Here is a 23272-nt window from a genome sequence, read left to right on the forward strand (position 1 = left end):
CACAAGTTCACTAAGTGAAAAAATGATCTCGTACCCAGTCTAAATGAACTCTTAGTAACGATCTCTTAGCAACAATCCCTTAGCAACAATCTCGTAGCAAGTCTAAGCGATCTTGTACCCTTATACTAAGTCTAAACGATCTTGTAATATTCTACCTGGTCTAAACGACCTTATAGAAAGTTTAAACGATCCTATAGTTAGTCTAAATGATCTCATAGCAAGTCTAAACGATCTTGTACCCTTGTACCAAGTCTAAATGATCTGCTATCGTTCTACAAACGATTTGATCTTGTACCAAGAAGAAGAAGAATAAAAGATGGGAAATGAAGAAGAATATAGGACTTCTAGAAGAGGAAATGAATAAATTGATAAATATTTACCTAAATAACCATAATATTGTAAAATGAAGAAGTAATAGTATGAAGAAATTAATAATACGAGGAGGAGATGAATAAATCCTAAAAAAGAGGAAGAAAAAGAGTAAAAGAATGGACAACATTGTTAAAGGGCAAATCTGGAACTTTGGAAAATATTTTTTGATTTTGTTACCTGGGCCGTAAATATTTTGACATTTTGTTATATATTTTAAATTAACGAAATTTAAACTCATAAAAAAAAATCATTTTTTCTTGGAAAAGACATCATTTGACGTTTTCAAAATTTCAATCTTCTAAGTACTCAACTTGTTTCACTATATTTTATATTTACGTTAATTTTATTTGGACTTGCATATCTAGCGAGTATCCTCCACCGTAAACGTTCAAAAAGTCCCTCAAAACCATTCAAGAATAAAAAGACGAAGGGATGTGGGTCCCGCATATATATTGAACCACTTATGACGTCATTTCATCTTCGGCGGGTAAAAGATCCAGGGGAAGAATAAAAGCTCTCCGTTGCACTCTTCCCTCGTTCCCTCCCCTTCCCATTCGTTCGTTCATCCATTTCGTCCATCTGAATCTGAGGGAATCCGGGGGCTTACATGGCGTTCTCTTCTTCTCCGACGACACCTTCAATCATCCCTCTCTTATCACTCCTCTTTCTCATTTTTCTCTTACGCATCTCCTCTGTTTTTGCCGACGATGTCTCTCTCGATGACGATTCCGCTCCCAAGTCCGGAAATTGCAACAATCCCTTCGAATTGGTATTTTTTGTTATTGTAATTGTCATATTTCATATTTGCTTTTCTTCCGGTTTGATTGTTTTACTTCGCATTGGATTTACTCCATTTTTGTTTTCCTTTATTTTGGGTCGATCCAATTTTGGGATAGATGATCATGTTGTGAGGACTTGCCCATAATTTCTCAAAGGATTTAACTTAAACCATGAACAGCGAAATAAGGTTATCTTATGTGATTGAGATTACTGTCTTGAGTTTCATTCGCGTTTATTTTCAGGACTACAAATGGATTCCAAGTAATTGCTCTCGCTTGTTTTTTTTTGTTTGATTGTGATCTTCACAGTACTTTTCAATACCGATTCGCGCAAAAGTGGTTTGGATCAATATGCTTTGGAATCTCCTTTCTACTTGAAAGATATTAGGAGGGTGATTTTTGGGTTTGAAAGGAATGAAACTCCATGTCCAAGCGGTTTCACTAGTGCCTTCTGCTAGGATGACTTCTTGAAGGTCTTTTGTGAATTTTATGAGAGGGTTTCTCAACACCTCCTTAAATAAAATCTATGTTTGCTTATTCCTGGGGAGAAAAGGTGATGAAAGCCTAGCATTTCAAGTCCATTAGTCTGATTACGAGGGGTAAAGAAAATCATTTCTAAGGTCTTGGTTCAAACTCTTACTTCGAACTAGTAAGGACTTTCTTTTTCTCCGACAAGGAAGAGTCTTGGCCAATTTTTAATTCTTAAGGAGCCATACTAACATAATCAGCATACTCTTGGTGGATTTTGGGTGGGAAAGGATAGCATACATTTATTGGATAGTTTAAGGGTTGAGTGGCTGGAGTTTGGCTGGCCGACTTCTTGGAGAAAATCAAGGATGGTGGAAGAGATAGGTAGATGCATGAGCTTAACCCATGCCGATTGAACTTTACCAAAATGGGTCATCGGTGTGGCCCCGCGTCTCTCTAAAATGGCTGAATGGATGCGAGCTTTCTTGTACCCAAAAGTTGTTGTGAGAAGGTTCAGAAGGATATTGTAATGGGTTTGTGATGCAACTCAAAAGAGAATTTTATTAATGTTTAAAAGTTGTGAATACAAGAAGACAAATACTCTATTTATAACAAACTAATCCTAATCCTAATTAATAAAAGAAACTAATCCTTAATCCTAATTAATAAAAGAGAAGGAAAATTGGATGAATTGTGAAAATAATTGTGGAAGTGGGTATGGGAATGTGCCTTTGGGGATGGATCAGGAAGGAAAATTTGGGAACAAGTTTCATTGAAGGATTGCCCCTGTTTTAGTCTTTAATTTTGAGATTGTTTTTTTTTTGCCTCCCCATTTGTTTTTTGCTGTTTTTTCCGGTTCCATATTGTTTTCTGGACCTTTATAACAAGCTGAATGGTTTTGTTATTGTTTCTTTGTTGGTTCGTTTATGTTTGTATTCGGAATATGATGCTTGGCGCTAATGGGGTGTCAACCTAGTTGAGATGTCCGGGTGCTTCCTGATCCCTATAGGACTCCCTTGATTACTACTTCTTTATTGCTCTCTTTGTATCAATCTCTTGTACTTTGAGTTCTTATTCATAAAGAATTTTTTGTCTCCGTTTCCAAAAAATAAAAATGTTTCACGAAGTTGTTCATCTCGCACTGCTGCTTTGTCTTCTTTTATCTTGTGAACGATTGTGAATGGGTTGTCAGCTGTCTTCCGATTCTTTCCTTCGTCAACCAAGCAATTTTCTTCTTCTTTTTTTGTCGGGTGTTTATTTTCAGTCACCTTTGCCTTGTCGACAATTTCACCTAAGCACCCAAACGTAATTTTGCATGGGTTTCTTGATTTTTCCTCCAAATTAGGTCGCGCTCTCTCCATTTTGAAAATAGCTTCGTTTTCTTTTTCTTTATCTTTTTCTTCTTCCAAAGTGAGCTCTTTCTCGCACATTTTACCTTTTTTATTTAGGTCATCTTCTTCATTTTTTGTCCCTAAAGTGCTGTCAAATTGAGATGGCTTTCTAGCATCTTTCTTTTTGGATAATCGTTGAAAGGTTTTTCCCATGTTGTTTTTCTCTGTTTTTGTAGCCTTTTTTCTATTCTCTCATTATAGTTGGCCACAATCTGATTCTTTCACATATTTTTCTGATTTTGTTGATAAAACATTTGTTCATAATCTGGTGGTGAGCATCTCATTTTCATCATCTTCAACATTCGTTGCCAATTTCTTATTGGTCTTTTGCCCATCAACTTTGTATTCAACTGAATTTGATTCCACCAAACCAACGCCCTTGATTTCAACTTACAGACAATTAATTTTACTTTTTAACTTATGGTGTGTTCATATAATTGAAAAAGTTCTCAACATTCTTTATCCAATCTAGGAAAGTTTCTAAGTCCGAATTGCCACTGAATGAAGGTATGTGGATTTTATCTTCTTGTTTTTCTTCTTGAACTTGGTTATGATATATTATTAATATATCCTTCTTGCTTGAATTGGTCTATCACATTCTCTTTTGAATGAAAAAAATTCAGTCTTGAACTTGGATGGGTTCTTGGAATCTTGGAGTCCGAAAAACTATGTGGTCCCGCTCTTGTGAGTTTTCTGGTCTTCCACCGGTAGCAATCTTCGTTGGCCCAGACGGTTGCTCTGACACCAATTTGATGTAATTTAGATGTGAGAATTTTATTGATGTTTAAAAGTTGTGAATACAAGAAAACTATTTATAGCTAACTAATCATAATCCTAATTAATAAAAGAAATTAATCCTGAATTCTAATTAATAAAAGGAACTAATCCTATTCCTAATAAATAAAAGAAACTAATCCTAATCCTAATAGATTAAGAATTTGGCCATAATATTCTATTCCTACTACATCATAATGGGTTTTTATTGGTCAAATTGCTTGGCTTAACGCTTGTTGGTTGTAACATTCTGGGATTGTGGAGAAGATCCACACTCCTGTGGCAAGATTGACTTGTACTTTCATTTGGAAAAACGTATTAGTGAATATTTCGAATCTTTGGGTTGCGTGATAGAAGAAAGTATTATTCATCCATTTTTCAGTGTAAAGGGAAAGTTCCTTGAACATATGGTTTGAAGAGATTAGGTGTTTATTTATGGTTAAAGTAGGTCACGAGAGGAGGATTGAATCTGGATGTATGTTCGCGCCTCTCTTTCAACTTTTATGTTTAATTCTCAATGAAAGTTGTTGCTTTTATCAAAAATGAAAGAAGAATTTGTGTTTAATTCTCTCTTAACTGTAATGTTTAATTTTATTGTGGCATAAACATTACTTTTTGTGTTACTTCTTTGCTCTTTATTTCCTCATCTTTATCACTTATCATCGTTAAAAATTGTACAGTCTCGGATTGTCTGGTTAGCTTGGAGAATCTCGTGTCTTTTTCCTTTGGTTTTCGTCGTAATTTGACCAATAGAGAAGCGACGAAAGTGGCCTCTCTTCTTTCTTTGCTCGAGGGGTGAGACTTTAGGAGGGGAGTCGGGATATACGTTTTTGGTCTCCTAATCTTAGTAGGGGTTTCATGTGTAAATCATTGTTTAGCCTTTGGATTGATCCCTTCCCTCATATGGAGTTGGTTTTTGATGTGGTATGGAGGACCAAGGTTCCTAAGAAAATTAGGTTCTTTATTTGACAAGTCTTGCATTGTTGTAAACACTATGGATAGGCTTGTTAGGGAGAGGACTTCACTTATAGGGCCTTTTTGTTGCATTCTTTCTCGGAAGGCATAGGAAGATCTTGATCATCTTTTTTGAGACTGTTGTTATGAGATTTCTGTTTGGAGCTCTTTCCTGCAGGAGTTCGGTGTTAGTTTTGTTGGCACCAAGGAGTGTCAAAACAACGATTGAGGAGTTCCTCTTCCATTTGCCTTTCAAAGATAAAAGGTTTTTTATGGATGGCTGGGGTTTGTGCTATTTTTTGGGACTTTGGAGTGAGGAAGAAGTGGGTTTTTAGAAGTAGGATGCGGGAGCATAGCAAGGTGTGGTATTTGACTAGATTTCATGTTTCCTTTTGGGCTTTTGTTTCGAAGCACTTTTGTAATTACTCTATTGACAACATTTTACTTAGTTGGTCCCCCTTCTAGTAGGTGGGCTTTTCTTTTTTGTATGCCCTTGTATTCTTTCATTTTTTCTCAATGAAAGCAGTTTGATTCATAAAAAATAATAAAAAAGAGAATAAAGAAAATAAGCGTTACTTTTTGGTTTTCATTCCTTTACAGCTGGAGCTCCTTGTATGTCATGTATTTTTTTTCATGAAAAGGTTTTATTTGCTTCTCATGATGGACGCATTCTCTTATTTAAAAAAACTATGCTATAAGACAAGATTGACAAGAGTGCCACATTTCTGTGATGTTTTTCTAAGGCCCATGTATTTGCACTTCTGGAGGCTAAGCATTGTTGTGATATTGATTTCCCTTTGAGCATATAAGAACCTAATATTGTCTATTTGTTGCGCATTCTTCAGGTCAAAGTTAAGAGCTGGGTTAATGATGCTGAAGATGAAATCTTTGTGGGTTTAAGTGCAAGATTTGGGACTTTAGTGCCTTCTCAGGCTGAAGATGATCTCAAATTGCCAGCTGTTTATATGAATCCTACAAATGGCTGTTCTAGTTCTTCTTCAAAGGTAATGATTAACTATTCCTGCTGCTATGGTTGCTAATTTGACCGTTAGCTTAAGTGATGATATTTGACACATGTGATTATACTTTCCATCAGTTTAGATTGATTAAAATCATCTTATCACGCACTGCATACAATTGCCATTAGTCTTGCTGTCTCATAACCATGAAGATATATTTTAATTAAAATCGAACATTTAAATTCTCCATTTGAAGGGGTTTAGAGAGTGTGATAGAGAGAAAATGAGGGTTTTAGATAAGACGACTCTTAATGAGAATCTAACATCTTGTTCAACATCCAAAAAAGGAGCTGATTCAGCCAATGCATCCCTTCTTTCATTGATCTCTAATCAGATCATCCTCCTTCCTACTCTGGTTCTTTTGAAATACAGCAAACCACTCTTTCACAGCATCCTTCACCCTTTTCAATTTAATGCTGAGAAAAAAACCGGCCCAACCAACAGAATGGCTATTCTTTCAGGTGCTTTCAATGGCTTTGATGCATTCTTTGTTGAGCATCCAACTGTTGCAAAATCTAAAAGGGGAAGGCCCCCATTTGAAAGATCCAGCTTCAAGAAGAAGAGGAAAATGATAAGAAAACAGTCTTGCTGGTCTATTAACTCTCGTATTTTCAAAATCCTCATCCCAAGCCATATTGATGAAAAAACAGTCAATTAGAGGTCTTGCTAAAGAAGAGTCTTCCCTTGACCAAGTGAACCTCTAATTGCTAAGAGGAGCCTCCAAGAGTTTAGCTCAATCAATAACATTATTATAATTCCTCATGCATTTAGTGGTTCTTCCACAAGGAAAAACGTTCATGTGCCCATCTTGTGATGTTGAAGTCATCTCCTACGCACCATGCCCCATTACAATAATTCGGCAAGGAAAGGATCTCGGGCCAAATAAATTTTCTTTTCTTGTCATTCGGGCCATAAATGTTCGTAATCCAGTAAAGTCTTTTTACAAATTGTGATGCATTTAACTGATAATGAATAATCACTTTTCAATGTTTCAATAACCATCAATTTGCTCATGTCCCACGAAGTTAAAATTCTACCCGAAGTGTTCTGGGATTCCAAAAGTCCCACCCTATATCTTTGGAATGCCATACGACTTGATAAAGCTAATGCCAAACTCCTCTTTCTTGGATTCTAGAATGAGGACCACATCTGAGTTATGCTTTTTCTGAAATCTTCTCAAGGCCAATCTTTTGTTTGCATCCTTTAAACCTCTCGTGTTGCATGATACAGTTCTCATTGTTGACCAAATGAGCTAAAACTTATACAAGCATTGATAAAATACTTGCCATCAACAATGAGCAATAACGGAGAAAGGTAAGTTCTCTGCCCTCTCTCCTCCTCCTTCCTCCCCAGCAGCCAGTCTCCTTCGGCCACTTCCAAATCTCTCATAATAGAGGTTTTTGGTAGCAAAATCAACCAATCTCACTATTGCATTTGGAAGTAAACTAAAAGCTGTATCATTGAAGACGTGGAAGCCAATAGAACTCTATCACTTTCCGGTGATCAACGCCGATGGACTTGGGATGCCATTGATGAACTCCTCAATTCTCCAGTTGAATGCTTCTTCCAAAAGCAAGATGAGATTGTGATGTGAATCAAAGTTGGTAATTTCTCAAAAATGAATTCTCTGCTTTTTCTTGGCTAGAGAATGGTTATTTATTGATGAATTATAGTGGGTAGTTACAATCAGTTTGTTACAATTGGTTAGGTAGTTGGGGTTAGGATAACTAATAACAGACTAACTGCTATAACTATCTTATTACATCATTCCACTCTCGTAGGATAGAACTCGACCCGAGTGACTTAGCTGGCTAGGTTGAAATCATCCGGAGCATAGTACTGTTTTAGGTCTGCCACACTGAAAACTAGATGAATGTGCAAGTCAGCTGGTAGTTCTACTTTGTAGGCGTTGTCTCCAAACTTCTTGGGATACGGAATGACCCTAAATGTCTGTCCTTCAGTTTATTATATGTACCGGTTGTAAATTGATTTTTTCAGAGATGAATCATTACCAAATCTCCTTCAGTAAAGGCAGCTTATCTCCTCTTCTTGTCTGCTGCTTTTTTGTAGGATTGAGTTGTTTCTTTCATGTGATTGTGGACTTCTTTACGTAGGGCTTTCAATTTTCTCTATCATGTTTTCTGCTTCTGTGTTAGTGTCCACGATTGTAGGAAGTGATGCTAGATCAAAAGTGAGCCTTGGTTGCTTAGTATATACAACCTCGAATGGACATTTCCCGGTAGATCTATTTTTCAAGTTATTGAAGGCGAATTCTGCTTGAGCAAGAGCTAAGTCCCATTGCTTCGGTTTACTAGATCCACTGAGACAATGTATCAAGTTGCCTAGGGTTCTGTTTGGCCATCTGTTTGGGGATGTGCTGTTGTGCTATATTTTAAGGTTGTGTCAAGCTTTTTCCATAGTGTCCTCCAAAAGTGGCTTAGAAATTTGACATCCTGATTAGAAACAATGGTCTTTGGTACTCCAAGTAGTCGAATTATCTCTCTAAAGAAGAGATTAGCTATGTAGATGGCGTCGTTTGTCTTTTTGCAGGCTACAAAGTGTGTCATCTTGCTAAATCTGTTGACCACAACCATGACTGAGTCATATTGTTTTTGAGTTTTGGGTAGTCCAAGCCTGAAATCAATTGATAAATCTTCCCAAATGGAAGTTGGGGTGGGTAGTGGTGAGTATAGGCCTGCATTTGTACTTGAGCCAGGGCATCTCTTTACAAAGTTGTTGCAGTCCCTTCTTAGCTAAGACTAATAGTACATCTTAGAGATTATTTCAAAGGTTTTATCTTGCCCGAAGTGTCCAGTCAACCCTCTTGAATGAGCTTATTTTAGTAGGGCTTCTCGAAGTGATGTGTTGGGATACACAACTAATCTCTTTTGAACAAAAAACCTTCCATTATATGAAAGTTTTCGGCCTTGATATAGTTGCTGCATTTAAACCATATTTCCATGGATACTGAGTAAGGAACTTTTTCTAGATAGGGCATCTGCCACTTTATTCTCTTTACCACTTTGATGCCTGATGACAAAGTCAAATCTCTGTAGCAAGGAGATCCATCGTGCGTGCATCCAGCTGATGATCTTTTGTGACCGGAAATATTTTAAAGAGAAGTGATCTGTTAGGAGTATAAATTCCTTACATAGGAGATAGTGTTCCCACTGTTTGAGTGCTCGAATAAGGGCATAAAGCTCTTGTTCGTATGTGCTCCAAGACTGCCTTGATGCACTCAGTTGGGTGGTTTTGTTGGGATAATACAACTCCAATTTCAGTTCCGCAAGCATCAACAACCACTTCAAATGGTGATGCGAAATCTGGCAATTGTAGTATAAGACTAGAAGTTAGTCTTCTTTTAATCTCTTCGAAAACTCTGCTACTGTACTTGTTCCCACTAGAAGTTTCCTTTCTTTAAATAGTCAGCTAAAGGGGCCACTATTGAGCTAAAATTTCTGATGAATCTTCTGTAAAAAAGATGCCAAGCCAAGAAAAGTTTGTACTTCTTTGATGGAGGTTGGTGTTGGCCAAGATTGTATGACTTCATCTTTTTAGGTTCCATGCCTATCTTCCCTTCTTTGATCAAAAACCCAAGAAAGACAATTTCTTTGGGGAGAAATGTACACTTCTTTGGATTAATATATAACTCTGTTTCAGTTAAGACTTGAAACAGTTTCCTTAAGTGTAGAATATGATCTTCATTGCTATTGTTATATACAAGGATATTATTGAAAGCAATTAACAACAACCCGAGACTTACGTGGAAACCCGATAACCGGGAGAAAAACCACGATACTTTAGTTTTTATTATTTTTCTTATGAATACAATAGGTACAAAGAGAGAGAATAAATAGAGTACAATAGGAGTAAGAAAGGAAAAGATCTAGGAAATATTTAGGAAATAAAATCTTATATATTATTCTTTTCAAAAATACTCTAAGGGCAAAGCCCTACTAATTCTAACACTTCCCCTCAAGTTGGGACGTAAATATCAATGAGTCTTGAAGGAAAAGTCCCAACTTGCTAACACAAAGGTCGAAGTGTGGTCTGAGAAGCCCCTTGGTGAGAACATCAGCAACTTGTTGGCTTGAAGGAATGTACGAAATGCATATGCTTCAATTGTCAAGTCTTCTTTGATGAAATGCCGATCAATTTCAACATGTTTAGTTCTATCATGTTGAATTGGGTTGTTAGCAATACTAATAGCGGCTTTATTATCACAAAAAAGCTTCAATGGTGTCTCACATTCCTGATGAAGATCTGATGAGACTTTCTGGAGCCAAATTTCCTCACCTATTCCCAGACGCATAGCTCTGTATTCAGCCTCATCACTGCTCCTGGCCACAACACTTTGCTTCTTACTTCTCCAAGTTATAAGATTGCCCCAAACAAAGGTACAATACCCGGAGGTAGACTTTCTGTTAATAATAGATCCTGCCTAATCCGAGTCAGTATATGCCTCAATGGTCTTTCTATTTGTTTTTCTAAACATCAACCCTTTACCAGGTGTATTTTTCAAGTATCTCAGGATTCTGTTAACAACTTCCATATGTTTCTCATAGGGAGCCTGCATAAACTGCCTGACAACACTCACAGCAAAGGAAATATCAGGACGAGTATGAGATATGTAAATTAATTTACCTACAAGGCGCTGATATTATTTTTTATCAATTGGAACTTGATCATCAGAGTTTCCTAGTTTACAGTTGAATTCAATGGGAGTATCAGTAGGACGACATCCCAACATGTCTGTCTTGGTTAGCAGATCAAGGGTGTATTTTCTCTGAGACACGTAGATACCTTCTTTAGATCTGACCACCTCCATTCCAAGGAAATACTTCAGATTTCCCAAATCCTTGATTTCAAATTCATCACCCATTCTCTGTTTTAGTTGATTGATTTTTGTTTGATCATCTCCAGTCAAAACAATGTCATCCACATAAACTATTAGAATAGCAATCTTCCCTGTCTTGGAAACCTTTGTAAATAAAGTATGGTCAGAGTGCCCTTGACTGTACCCTTGGGACTTGACGAAGGTAGTGAATCTATCAAACCATGCTCTCGGAGATTGTTTCAGACCATATAGGGATTTCTGGAGTTTACACACCTGCTGACCAAATTGGACTTCAAATCTTGGCGGGGGCTCATGTAGACTTCCTCCACAAGGTCTCCATTCAAAAAAGCATTTTTAACATCCAACTGGTATAAAGGCCAATCTTTGTTCACAGCAAAAGATAGTAGGACTCTAACAGTATTCAACTTAGCAACTGGAGAAAAGGTTTCTGAATAGTCAATACCATAGGTCTGAGTAAATTCCTTTGCAACTAACCTTGCCTTGTGTCTACCAAGCGTACCATCTGCTTTGTATTTGAGAGAGAACACCCATTTGCATCCTACAGTTTTATGTCCCTTGGGTAGAGCACAGATCTCCCAAGTTTTATTCTTTTCAAAAGCCTTCATCTCTTCCATAACAACATTTTTCCATTCAGGATACTCTAGAGCAATGTAGATATTTTTTGGTATTATGGTAGAGTCAAGGTTTGCTGCAAACGCTCTAAACTGTGGAGAGAGATTATCATAGGAAACATAGTTGCAAATTGGATGTTTAGTGCAGGATCTGGTACCTTTTCTCAAAGCAATGAGAATGTCAAGAGAGAGATCATATTCATCAAGTTTCCTTGTATGACCCTGTTCTGCTTCATCATTACTGATTTTTATTCTAACCTCAGTCTCATCACCACGGTTCTTTTCTTCCATATTTTCAAAAACAGCAACATCAGACCTGTCATTCTCACTCATCGTATTATTAGTACACGGTTCTGTAGGGTTTTCCATACCTTGGTCTCGAGGAAGTTCGAAGTCTTGGACTGAAGCCGACGGTCGACTAGTAGGGGACTCGACTTCCTTTCTGAGATTCCTCCTGTAATATGTTTTCCAGGGAACTTGGTTTTTGGGTAAGATTATGGGATGAGGATCAACGTCAGATACAATACTAGGAGTAGGTTCAATAAATTCAAAGGTGGTGTTAGACTCTTCACTCACACTCTCCCCTTGAAGATGATGGCTAACAGGAAAGTAGGGTCGGTTCTCACAGAAAGTAACATCCATAGTGACAAAGTATTTTCTAGACGGCGGGTGAAAACATTTATACCCGCGTTGGTGAAGGGGATATCCAACAAACACACAAGCCTGAGCCCAAGAGATAAATTTGGTCTGATTAGGGCCAAAATTATGGACATAATCGATACACCCAAACACACGAAGAGGAACCTCAGACACAAGGCGAGTAAAGGGGTAAGACTCCTTAAGACAATCTAAGGGAGTCTGAAGGTGGAGGATACAAGAAGGAATTCGATTGATTAAGTGAGCGGCTGTAAGAATAGCATCTCCCCACAGGTATGATGGAAGAGAAGTGGAAAGTATAAGGGAACGAGCTACTTCCACAAGGTGACGATTTTTTCGTTCGGCTACTCCATTTTGTTGAGGAGTGTAGGCACATGAGGTTTGGTGAACAATCCCCTTGGAGACTAGAAATTCACTAAGGTTATGGTTTTGTAATTCTCGACCATTATCACTTCGAAGAATTGCAATTTTTGTATGAAATTGTGTTTCAATAGTATGATAGAAGTTTTGGGAAATGGATGAAACCTCGGATTTATCTGTGATAAGGTAGACCCAGGTAAGACGGGTATGGTCATTGATGAAAGTTACAAACCACCACTTTCCCAATGAGGTGGTGACCTTGGAAGGACCCCAAATGTCACTATGGATGAGGGTAAACGGTTGTGTAGGTTTATATGGTTGTGAGGGAAAAGAGACCCGATGTTGTTTAGCCCGGATACACACATCACAAGATAGAGAAGAGACATCAAGTTTAGAAAAAGGTGGGGAAATAAATATTGCATATATGTAAAATTTGGGTGGCTCAGTCAAAAATTCACAACATACAGTCTTGTTCAAAAGTGCTAAAGTAGGATGACAGTAAACCAACCCTAGACAAACTACTATAGGAGGTATCATCATCAAGGATGTAAAGTCCCCTGCTATGTCGAGCAGTGCCAATCGTCCTCCCCAAGCTCATGTTCTGAAAATAAACTGATTCAGGTAAGAAGATAGCTTTACAATGCAACTCACAAGTGATCTTGCTTATAGATAACAAATTGTAAAACAGTTTAGGGACATGCAAAACATTCTGGAGAGCAAAACCGTCAAAGGGAACTATTTGTCCTTTGCCAGTGATCGGAGCTAGAGAGCCATCGGCTATTCGGATTTTTTCATTACCGGTACGCGGGGAATACAAGATAAAGTGTTCCGAAGAAACTGTCAAGTGATCTGTAGCCCTCTAGTCTAAGATCCAGGGATTCTTTCCATCAACGCTAATAAGCCCGAGGGACTGAGGCATACCTGACTGAGCAATGACACCCAGAGTCGGAGTCTTGGTCTGGCTCGCAGTATGATCAGTAGATTGAGAAGTGCTGGTAGGGGTAGTCTCACTAATGTAGGCACGTCCTGAGTTCTGTTCTCGTTGGAGGATCGTTTCTTACCTTCTGGGGGACGACCGTGGAGTTTCCAACACTAATCCTTGGTGTGCCATTGTTTCTTGTAGTGCTTACACACAGGAATTGACTTTCCATTATTCTTGTCATTGTCATGATTTGAGGACCGAGTGCTAAAGGTAGCGGAGTCAATGGTAGGGGTAGTCAGTACACCCATGGCATTAGTGCGATCCTCTTCTAGGCGAACTTCAAAACAAACTTCCATTAGGGAGGGAAGATGTCTTTGTCCGAGTATACGACCACAAACAATATCAAATTTGGGATTAAGTCCTACAAAGAAGTCATAAACACGGTCAACTTCTTCAAGTTTAGCATATTGTGTACCGTTATTTGGTATGTCCCAAACTGTTTCTCTGCACAAATCCATCTCTTGCCAGAGGAGAGAGAGCTTGTTAAAATAGGTAGTCACGTCCAGGGTCCCTTGTTTGCAATTATGGACCTATTTTCGCAGTGTATACAACCAAGAGGCATTCTGTCGTTTCGAGTAAAGGGTCTAAGTTGTATCCCACAAATCTTTTGCTGTGGCTGCATATAGTAGAGGCTTGCCGATCTGTGGATCCATACTATTAATCAGCATGAACCGAATAAGTGAGTCCTCCCCTTTCCAGAGTCGTTCCAAGGCGTCTCTTGGTGGAGGACGTACAATCTCTCCAATTAAGAAGCCGAACTGGTGGCGACCTTCGAGGAACATCTTTATTGATTGGGACCAAGAAAAATAATTTTGCCCATTTAATTTTTCACCTGAAAAATTCCCTGTAGACGAACCCAAAGAGCCAGTTATATAATTTGACAGTAAATTAGGGAACGAAGTTACCGGGTTCTTGGAATACATCAGCAACTCGGTTGGTTTGGAATGCATCGAAGACTCGCCCGCTTCAATGTCCGATTTGTTTTGAGGTTGATCAATTCCGTTACCAGAAAACAACGGTTGTTGTAAAGAGTCAACGTACAACGGATGCTTACTGTATAGATTTGACAGATTTACGGTTGAGGGTTGCTGTCCGGAGCTCATAGGCAGCGCGTGAGGATGCGGATGGCCGGAAGGGTTTGATGGTTGGACATCCGACGGCGCGTAGAAGGGAATGGGCTGGGCTGTGAGCTGAAAAGGCGACGGCGCGTGGGCCCACGCGCCAGACGGGAGTGGCGCGTGAGGCATCTTCTGGTCAGACGGTGGTGCGTACGGCTGCGAAACCACTCCCGTTGGGTAGATCGGCGGTTTCTGTAGGTTCTGGAGCAGTTTCTCCATGGCGGCGGTGGCGGTGGCAGTGATGGGTTCAGTTTCGATATGGGTTTCTCCTAGGTTATTTTCTAGGGTTTCGTTATTGCTTTGCTCTAATATCATATTGAAAGCAATTAACAACAACCCGAGACTTATGTGGAAACCCGAGAACTGGGAGAAAAACCACGATACTTTAGTTTTTATTATTTTTTTATGAATATAATAGGTACAAAGGGAGAGAATAAGTAGAGTACAATAGGAGTAAGAAAGGAAATATTTAAGAAATAAAATCTTATATATTATTCTTTCCAAAAATACTCTAAGGGCAAAGCCCTACTAATTCTAACAGATATCGTCAAAGTAAACCACTATAAATTGGTTTAAGAATGGGTGTAGCACTTGATTCATCAATCTCATAAAGGTACTTGGTGCATTGGATAAGCCAAAAGGCATTACCAACTACTCAGATAACCCTTCATTCGTCTTGAATGCTATCTTCCATTCATCCCCTGGTCTAATTCTTATTTGATGGTAGCCGCTTTTTAAATCAATTTTTGAGAAGACAGTAGCCTTGCCTAGCTGGTCCAATATGTCTCCAATCCGAGGGATAGAAAAATGATATTTCAGAGTAATTTGATTAATAGCCCTGCTGTACACGCACATCCTCCAACTTCCATCCTTCTTTGGTATGAACAATGCAGGTACAACGCATGGACTTAGGCTTGACTTGATATGACCCTTCTTTAGCAAGTCTTCAATATGATCATGCAAGACTTGGTATTCTTCTAGGCTCATCCTATAGTGGGCTAGATTAGGCAATGATGCTCCTGGAATAAGATCAATTTGTTGGTGAATGTCACAAAGTGGTGGCAGTCCTTCTGGCTCCTTTTTTAAATGAGAGAATTCTGCAAACAATTTCTTTAGTCTCGGCTCAATAATTTCATGATCTTTCTCATAGGATTTTTCAGCAACTACTGGTCCCAAAAGATCTTCCCAAAAGATCTTGTTCCCTTTCTCTCAACAATTTCTTTCCACTTACTGTGATGAAAAGCTGCCCCCTATTCTTCTGCCTTATACCTTCTGTATTTTTCTTTGGCAATGGGAGTAGAATTATTTTCTTTCCCATCCATTGGAGTTCATAGGTATTTTCTCTCCCCTTATGTAGGGTTCGAGTATCATGCTGCCAAGGTCTGCCTAATAGTAAGTGGCACACATCCATTTCGATCACATTTCCACGACCCAATCTAGGTGAGGCTTTGCCAAAGAAATAGACTTTTTAAACTCCACGTCTTCCGCCATGAATTTACCATTTTCGAACCAAATTCACCAAATGCAGAAATAAGAACCATTAACTTTACAACTGTGGACTTCCATGATAAAATTAATTTTTGAGAATATCAAAAAGGTGCTTGGATCTGACTGGCCCGATCGCTGGAGACCGCTGGAGTGTCTGGTCAGAGGAGGAGGAAGGCGGGAAAAGGAGGAAAGGAAGGTGAAGGAGGATGGACGTAGAAAGGAGAAAGAGGAGAGAGGAGAGAGGAGAGAGCAAACCTTTGTATCGCTGTTTCTGATAAGAAATGTCCTTCCCTCCCAATGAAAGTGTCTTTATTAATAAAAAGCACTTTGAGCCATGTACATCATACATGTCTTCTAACTAGTATAAAAAAAGCAACACTACTATACTCCTATGAAATCATGATGATGTCAATTAGTGCTGTTGCATAACTTTCAAGCATCGTTGGAAGTCATCTTGATACTTTTAACCCATTTAGAAACCCTGTACATTCATTTCCATTGTTTCAAGGTTTCCATTGCAATTAAACTGGTCTATGGACTTATCTAGTTGGGAACCATAACTACTCATGTTTCCTGGTCATGGAAGATATTCTTTATTTCTGTTTTTCAATTTAAAACTGAACTTGTTACTGTGGTTGGATATATTTTCAGGAGTTCATATGTTGTTGAGGTTAGTTAATTGATTTTATCTGACCTTTTTGCCCTTTCAGTTTTTTGAGATGAACTGTTTTACTGCACTAACTTTAATTAATATCAGATCACTTTTTTGCCTTCTGAGCTACTAATGGTTATAGTTTACCATTTTTCTCTCTGCAGCTATCTGGGTCAATTGCCTTGTCTATACGTGGTGAATGTGACTTCACAATTAAGGCAGAAATTGCACAGGCTGGGGGTGCTGCAGCCCTGTTGGTGATAAATGACAAAGAAGGTTGACCCTTTACTACCACAATTATACAATTTTATCTTTGGAGCATATTTAACATTTTAGTCTCTAGATTTAACTAAGGGTAGAATGGGTCTTGGATCTAGAAGATGTTAGAAAATTTTCCAACAGATAGCAAGATATTAGAAAATGCAAGAGTTTGTGCATGTATGCTCTCGATTAAGTTTATTTTCATAGGAAAAACAATCTAGATATCCTGTTATATGCTGAATTGAGTTCTTGAATGCTTTGAATTAGGACGTTTTCAGTTAATTCCAACTCCAGACAGAAAAATGAGTAGAAAAGGAATAAAAATATAATAAAAGGAAAATTGAGAAGTGTGGGGAATCATATATATTTGTGTATGCATATTTGTTTTGGGTAAAAGAGACAATGCGGTGGCAGTGGGTAGGAAAGGCGTTCAATCAGTTGCGTATTTTACAAGTGACTCCTGGGCAGTGAAAGGTTGGATAGTGAATAAAGTAGCCACTTCACTTGTGTATTTATAATTGTCCTATGCAAAGAGTGAGAGAGAGATTTAGCTTAAACAAAACAAGTGGTCTTGAAGAAGGGAATACACCTGACACCTTATGTGGATTACACAAAAAGGACATCCAATTAGGGTACAAAGACTGTAATTGGAGACAAGCTTCTTTGTTAATGTAAGACGCAAAGTACAAGAGAATTATACAGTGAGAATAATAGAGAAGCCAAAAAAGAGGGATGGGGTGGGGGGAGAAGAGGAAAGGATTGGGAGGCACGTCCGTACATTTCAACTAGGTTGACACTTCCATAGTGCCAACAACTTATCCCAAAGAAAATCCAAAGACCATAAAAAGTCCAAGTACATCAATTGCAGCAGTGCAAAATAGCCAAAATAGTCAATAATAAAACTGAAGAAAAAACAATACAGGCAATGAACCAAAAAGAGAAAAGACTGATTTTCCAAAACCAGCAAACTGGCATATCTTGGGGATGTGGAAGGTGCAAGAGGCTCAGCAGCAGATTAATCATAAAACTTGGAGGAAGACAACCCAGATTAATCATAAAACTTGGAGGAAGACAACACAGTTTAAACATAGATCTTGAATGGAATAATCCTTAAATTTCTGACTTAAAGACCACCAGGCTGCTGCATTCCTTTTTGCATTGTCTACGGCGTCTGATCAAGCCCTTGCCTTTTCATGGAAGATACGGCTAATTGCACTCAAACCAAATTTCTGCCGGCAGTGCTTTAAACATGTTTTCCCATATTAAACACAGTCTCTTTGACAGAACCGGCCCCTCAATAACTGACGGATCGATTTTCCAGATTCTAATAACCTCCATTTTGGTCACCCTTTCTGTCCAATAAGGATTGAGAAGCAGTACCACCCTCTCTAGACTAGGTAAATCTGTTGTTTTGTAAAGGAATCTACATGAGAAAGACCGCCTCAATGAAGTTATAAAATAACTTCATTCCTCTTGTGTTTCTGCCTGAAGGAAAGCGTTCATGGGTCCATCTAATGATATTAAAGTCCTCTCCTAAACACCAAGCCTCAGTCGAACATGCTGCAAGGGATAATAGCTCCTACTACATTTGTAACCTAACAACACTTTTTGCAGATTGTGAAGCAAATGATTGAGAGAGAGAACCTCCCTTTAATGGTTTCCTCTGTCGAAAATCCTGCTTCTATCTCACATGGTAAGCAAACCCCAAAAAGTCCTACCTATTCCACAAAAACCTAGCCAATGTCCATAGAGCTCCACAATGTCTGTATAAAAGCATTACTAAATCTTTTCATTTTAGATTCCTGGATCATTACTGCATCCATATTAAATGCTTTAAGGAACTTCTCGAGAGCAATGCGCTTGGATGGAACCTTCGAGTCCCTTGTGTTCCTAGAGACTACCTTCATTGGTGACGGTAACTAAATTGTAGTGACGGAACAACTTGCTCAGACTAGAATAATACCACAAGCTTTGATTATGGACAACAAATCCTTCGGAAAATCTAAGGATTTTAGCGGGGAGGACCAAGGGGCGTCATCCAGCGGGGAACACTCAGCTTTGGATTGAATGTTTAAATCCATCCCTTCAATCGCCGCATCAACCTTATGATCTGAAGGACATGATCTGAAGGACATCTCAAGCTCACTGACTCTTCACTACTAACATTGAAGGGTGAGCCTATCTTCTTATCTGCTTGCTTCTTGATGGAGACAACAGAATGACAAGGGGAACCTCGTAATAATGTTACCTCTGTGTTACCTTTGTGGTATAGTTCGTGAAACATGAGTAATTGAAAATTTTGGAGCAGAAGAATCAGTTATTGACCTGTTGAATGAATCAGAGGCTTGGACTTTGGAACTACACACCTCCACGAGTTCCGGGTTATCTTCAGAAGGGGGTGGGGGGGGGGGGGGATTTTCACCATTTTAAGGCAGTACGTAGAGTGTTTACAATTGTAATGTCCTGAGGTAACTTCCCAAAAATTAAACGTGGGAAGAACTCAAAGTTTTCAATGCAGCGTCCGTAGACATTTCCTATCATTTGTCTGGTACATATCCAGCTACCGTGACTGGTGTACCCATTCCAAAGGTCTCAAGTATATGTATTGAAGGCATTTATCTGTCTAAGATCACGAAGGACTCCTATCTCAAATAGCTCAAAGTAATTTGTAGTTTAGGAAAACTTTGTTTTTTTAATTGCTCTTTGTATATTCCTCGTGTGCGTAGAGCTCCGTCTTTTATTTTCGATCTAATAAAGAGATGCGTATCTTTTTTTCAAAAAAAAAAAACGTTCTTTCCCATATCTTTTTTGCTCTGCGGCATTTAAAAAAAATGAAAATGTAAAAAATAGAGGAAGTTCGTCTAAGTTTAGTCATTTTCACTAGCTATGATGTGTCATGCTCTGCTTTACAAGCTTTTATTACATCCAGTTGCTTAGATTTAGTTGGTTTATTGCTCAGTGATGTGATCATCTCTCCATCTGATGTGTATAGACATTCTTATCCACCCAGACTTTAGAGATTATTTTTGTAGTTAAGTTCATGGCTTGCATGGACAAGATCTATTCATTTTGAGTGTTTCTATTTTATCAAATATTTTCGTTTCTGGTATTTCAATTGTTTAACCTCCTCTGGTTCAGTATTTCGTGTTTCTCTCGTATAATTTTTCATAAAAGAATGTAGTTTCCATGCCACAAAAAAGAACTCAAAGTTTTCAAAAAAGAAAAAAAAAACTCACTGATTTTAGAGATTCCAAATCCTCCATTTTCATAAATGTCTTCTCGAGGAAGAGTTTTAGCTTGCTTCTTGTGGCCTGAGGCTTGGAGACCCTTTCTTCTTTCCTGCTTCTACATTGTTAGTGGGGTTTTTTTGCTTAGTTAAGAAACATCTCATTGATAAAATGAAATAAGCACCTCTAGGTGATTACGAAAAAAAATTTGCAATTGTTATCCAATAAGAAAGACTAAAGTGTTTAAAAGTGTTCCTATTTTTGGACCAATAAAAAGCTGCAGACAAAACCAAGTCCATAAAACTAACAAAAACTGAAAAAGAGTCCTTAAAATGATGTTTCTCGCATCATTACATAAGTTGCTTGTTTGGACCGAACTTTCTGAACTGCAGTGTAAAATTTGAAGAGATTTTTAAGTTATGCAGTATGTTCAAATTATGAAAATTTATTTTTAAACTTGAATGTATGAACTTTTTTTATTGTATATTACTTTTATCTAGACTTTGCACATGTTGTTATCCACTTATGATAAATCTTTTTAATGCTAGTAGAAGCATTATGTCCGTCACCTTAATGAATAAGAGCTGTATGTGTGTGTTCTTTCATTTTTATTCGATAAAAGCTTTGTTTTTTATTTCATTAAAAAAAGAACTGTAGTTTGGCAGTGTTTTTTACTCTATCTTTGTTTATAATATGTTTTCAAGGCGTCCAAGGGGTGCACCTAAGGCGAGAGGTGAGGCGACCTTGGGTCACTGCGCCTCGATGGCAGCCAGGGCGAGCTCCTTCTACTAGGCGCTCACCTGGCATCGCCTTTTATTGCCCTGTTGCGCCTTCACGATCTGTGCAGGCGAGCGCCCCTCTATTTGTTCATGTTCAATTTTTTATTTTTTATTTTTTTTATAACAACTAAAAAATGGAGGAGTTGGGAGAAGAAAATGATGATATGAAGAAAAGATTAGAAAGATAAAGAAAATAGTGAAAAATAAGAAAGAGATACAGAAGAGAAGTAGAAGAAAAAGAGGAAGAAAAGTGAAAAATAGTAGAATGAAGAAAAATAAGAAGAGTCGGGAAAGATTAAGAGGAAGAAGTAGAAGATGAGAAGTCTGAATGAAAATAAGAGGAAGAAGTTAAAAAGTCTAAGGTTATGAAAAGAAGAGGAAAGAGAAGAAGATGAAAAGTTTGAACTGAAAATGCACCTTCATTTGCTATTAATGTTTGAAGTACGACACTAAGGAGAGGGGTTGCATGCTGCCTGCACTATCTCTCCTCCATGATTGACAGATGACCTTTATTTCTCTTTTTCTAACCAATGTCTTGGTAGCGTTACTTTTTAATTAAAGTTTTATCTGGTGGTATAAGAATAAAAGTCTACTGACCTTCTGTTTAAGTCTAATTTTACTTAAATATTAAGTATCCTAGACGATATTGTCATATTTTAAGAATCAATATTTTTTTCCTTTACCTATAATAGGTTTAAATAATATTAATTTATTATTTTATTCAATGTGCCTTTCTTCACACGGGCAATGCCTTTTTGTCGCCTTAAGGTGCACCTTGCACTTTGAAAACACTTGGTAAGTGGTTGAATAATCCAAAAATGTAGTTCAAATCCATAAAAAAGTTAACGGTCTATATGCTCTGATGGATTTATCAACTTAATTTTTGATAATGAATTTGGAAACCTTTTTTTTTCTGTTTATTTAGATCTTTACAAGATGGTCTGCTCTGAAAAAGACACTGCTCTCAATATTTCAATTCCTGTTGTAATGCTTCCCAAGTCCAGCGGAGATGCTCTTAACAAACTAATAACTGACGGAAAGAGTGGTGAGTCTTTATATTTATGAAGTTTCAAGGTTCACTGTAAAAAAACCGATCTGTGCATGTGCTTTTTTATTTATTTATTTATTTATAGAAAAGAAGAACAACAAGAAACAAACTATTAATGAAGAGAGACCATTGCTCAAAAAATACAAACTCTGAGAAACAGTGAAGAAAACTTAAAAGAAACATAAAAACTTCAAAAACAAGAATTAAGCATGAGAAATAAAGGCATTAAGGCAAAGGTCGTGAATAGAAAACCCTCAAATAATTTGGAACACCATGTAGATTTCTTCAAATGATCTAATTCAAAACGTTGAAATCCTGGTAGATGTTTTTCATGGAAGATACATTAGATTCCTTTCCGAACCAAAGTTATGATAGAATTGTTTTTTGTGGTTTTGGAAGAAAAGTATTATTATTCTCTATTTCTTAAAATGACCCATATACAAGATATTATACAATGAAAAAGTATAGAATAGGAAATAACGCATAACTCAAAAAGGGAAATAAAATATTTCAGACATAAAAACATAAAACTACAACTGTGTTAATCCAAAGTAACCTGGCTTTGGGATGTAGCAAGCTTCCATTGAGCTGAAACATTACTTCTGAGAGTTAAAGAAAACAAACTCAAGTATCATCATTTGGTCAAAAGAAATCTGTGTATGTGCTATTTCTTTGTTGTAATTTCATATTTAAGATTAAACATTTAGTTAAAAGATGGTTCCTTTTTTGTTAATATGGATAGATATTAATATACCAAAGTCATTACTTGAATCCTGCTTAATAAGAGGGTACCAAGCTCGTACTTGGAATGTTTGAATTTTCTCTGAGAGAGTGAGGTGACCTATAGGTGACACCATTATGCATGGAAGAACGGAAGAAGGGGTCTGCCTGTATAACACCTTAAAATTGTCGTATGAATGGATGTATGAAGTATGATTGGAGGCGGTATTTAATTGAATTCTGTTCAGGTATCTGTTAATTGTAATGTCTAGGATTTCTATTAGTTGGGATCTACCCTAGGTTTACTTTTCTTAAATTTTTTTTTTTTTTTTTTTTTTTTTTTTGTGATGGATAGATACCTTAGGTTTACTTATGGACGCGACCAAACACCATGAGAATTAAAGACCATGAGAAGTGAATCACTACTACTTTTCTTTCTTCTTTTCCTTCACCTTGAAAACACTGAGGAACTACTAGAGAATCTAACACAAGTAAATGAATAAATTTGTTTTTTATTAGTTTGTTTTTATAGTATTTTTCATTATTCTTTCGTGTTATAATTCGTTGCCTTAGTTGAGACTTCTCTTGCTTTATATTTACCAATTATTGGGTCCTCAGAGAATAAGACTAATTTCTCCACCTTATAAAAAAAGACAATTTCTCCAGAAATCCTACAGTAAACACCATGGTTACTAAAATCGCCTGGCCTTGTAATGCCTCAAGGCTTACACCCATGCATGATGAAAGGAGGCTT

General features: G+C 37.6%; 1 protein-coding gene across 3 annotated transcripts in view; it reads left to right on the top strand.

The window, feature by feature from the left end:
• The first annotated feature begins 739 nt into the window (after positions 1–739).
• LOC103502248 (signal peptide peptidase-like 5) overlaps positions 740–23272 on the top strand; it is a 49463-nt gene continuing 26930 nt past the window's right edge. The window contains exons 1-4 of one of the 3 annotated variants that reach the window (XM_008466120.3): positions 740–1141; positions 5584–5742; positions 16648–16759; positions 21676–21795. In XM_008466120.3, the coding sequence (XP_008464342.2) occupies positions 980–1141; positions 5584–5742; positions 16648–16759; positions 21676–21795 (553 nt within the window). In that variant the 5' untranslated portion in view covers positions 740–979. Of the gene's footprint in view, positions 1142–4905; positions 5099–5583; positions 5743–16647; positions 16760–21675; positions 21796–23272 lie in introns of those variants that run through there. The other 2 variants (XM_008466119.3, XM_051082583.1) reach the window with 2 other exon arrangements.

The sequence above is a fragment of the Cucumis melo genome, chromosome 3 (assembly GCF_025177605.1).
Source record: "Cucumis melo cultivar AY chromosome 3, USDA_Cmelo_AY_1.0, whole genome shotgun sequence".
Lineage (NCBI taxonomy): Eukaryota > Viridiplantae > Streptophyta > Magnoliopsida > Cucurbitales > Cucurbitaceae > Cucumis > Cucumis melo.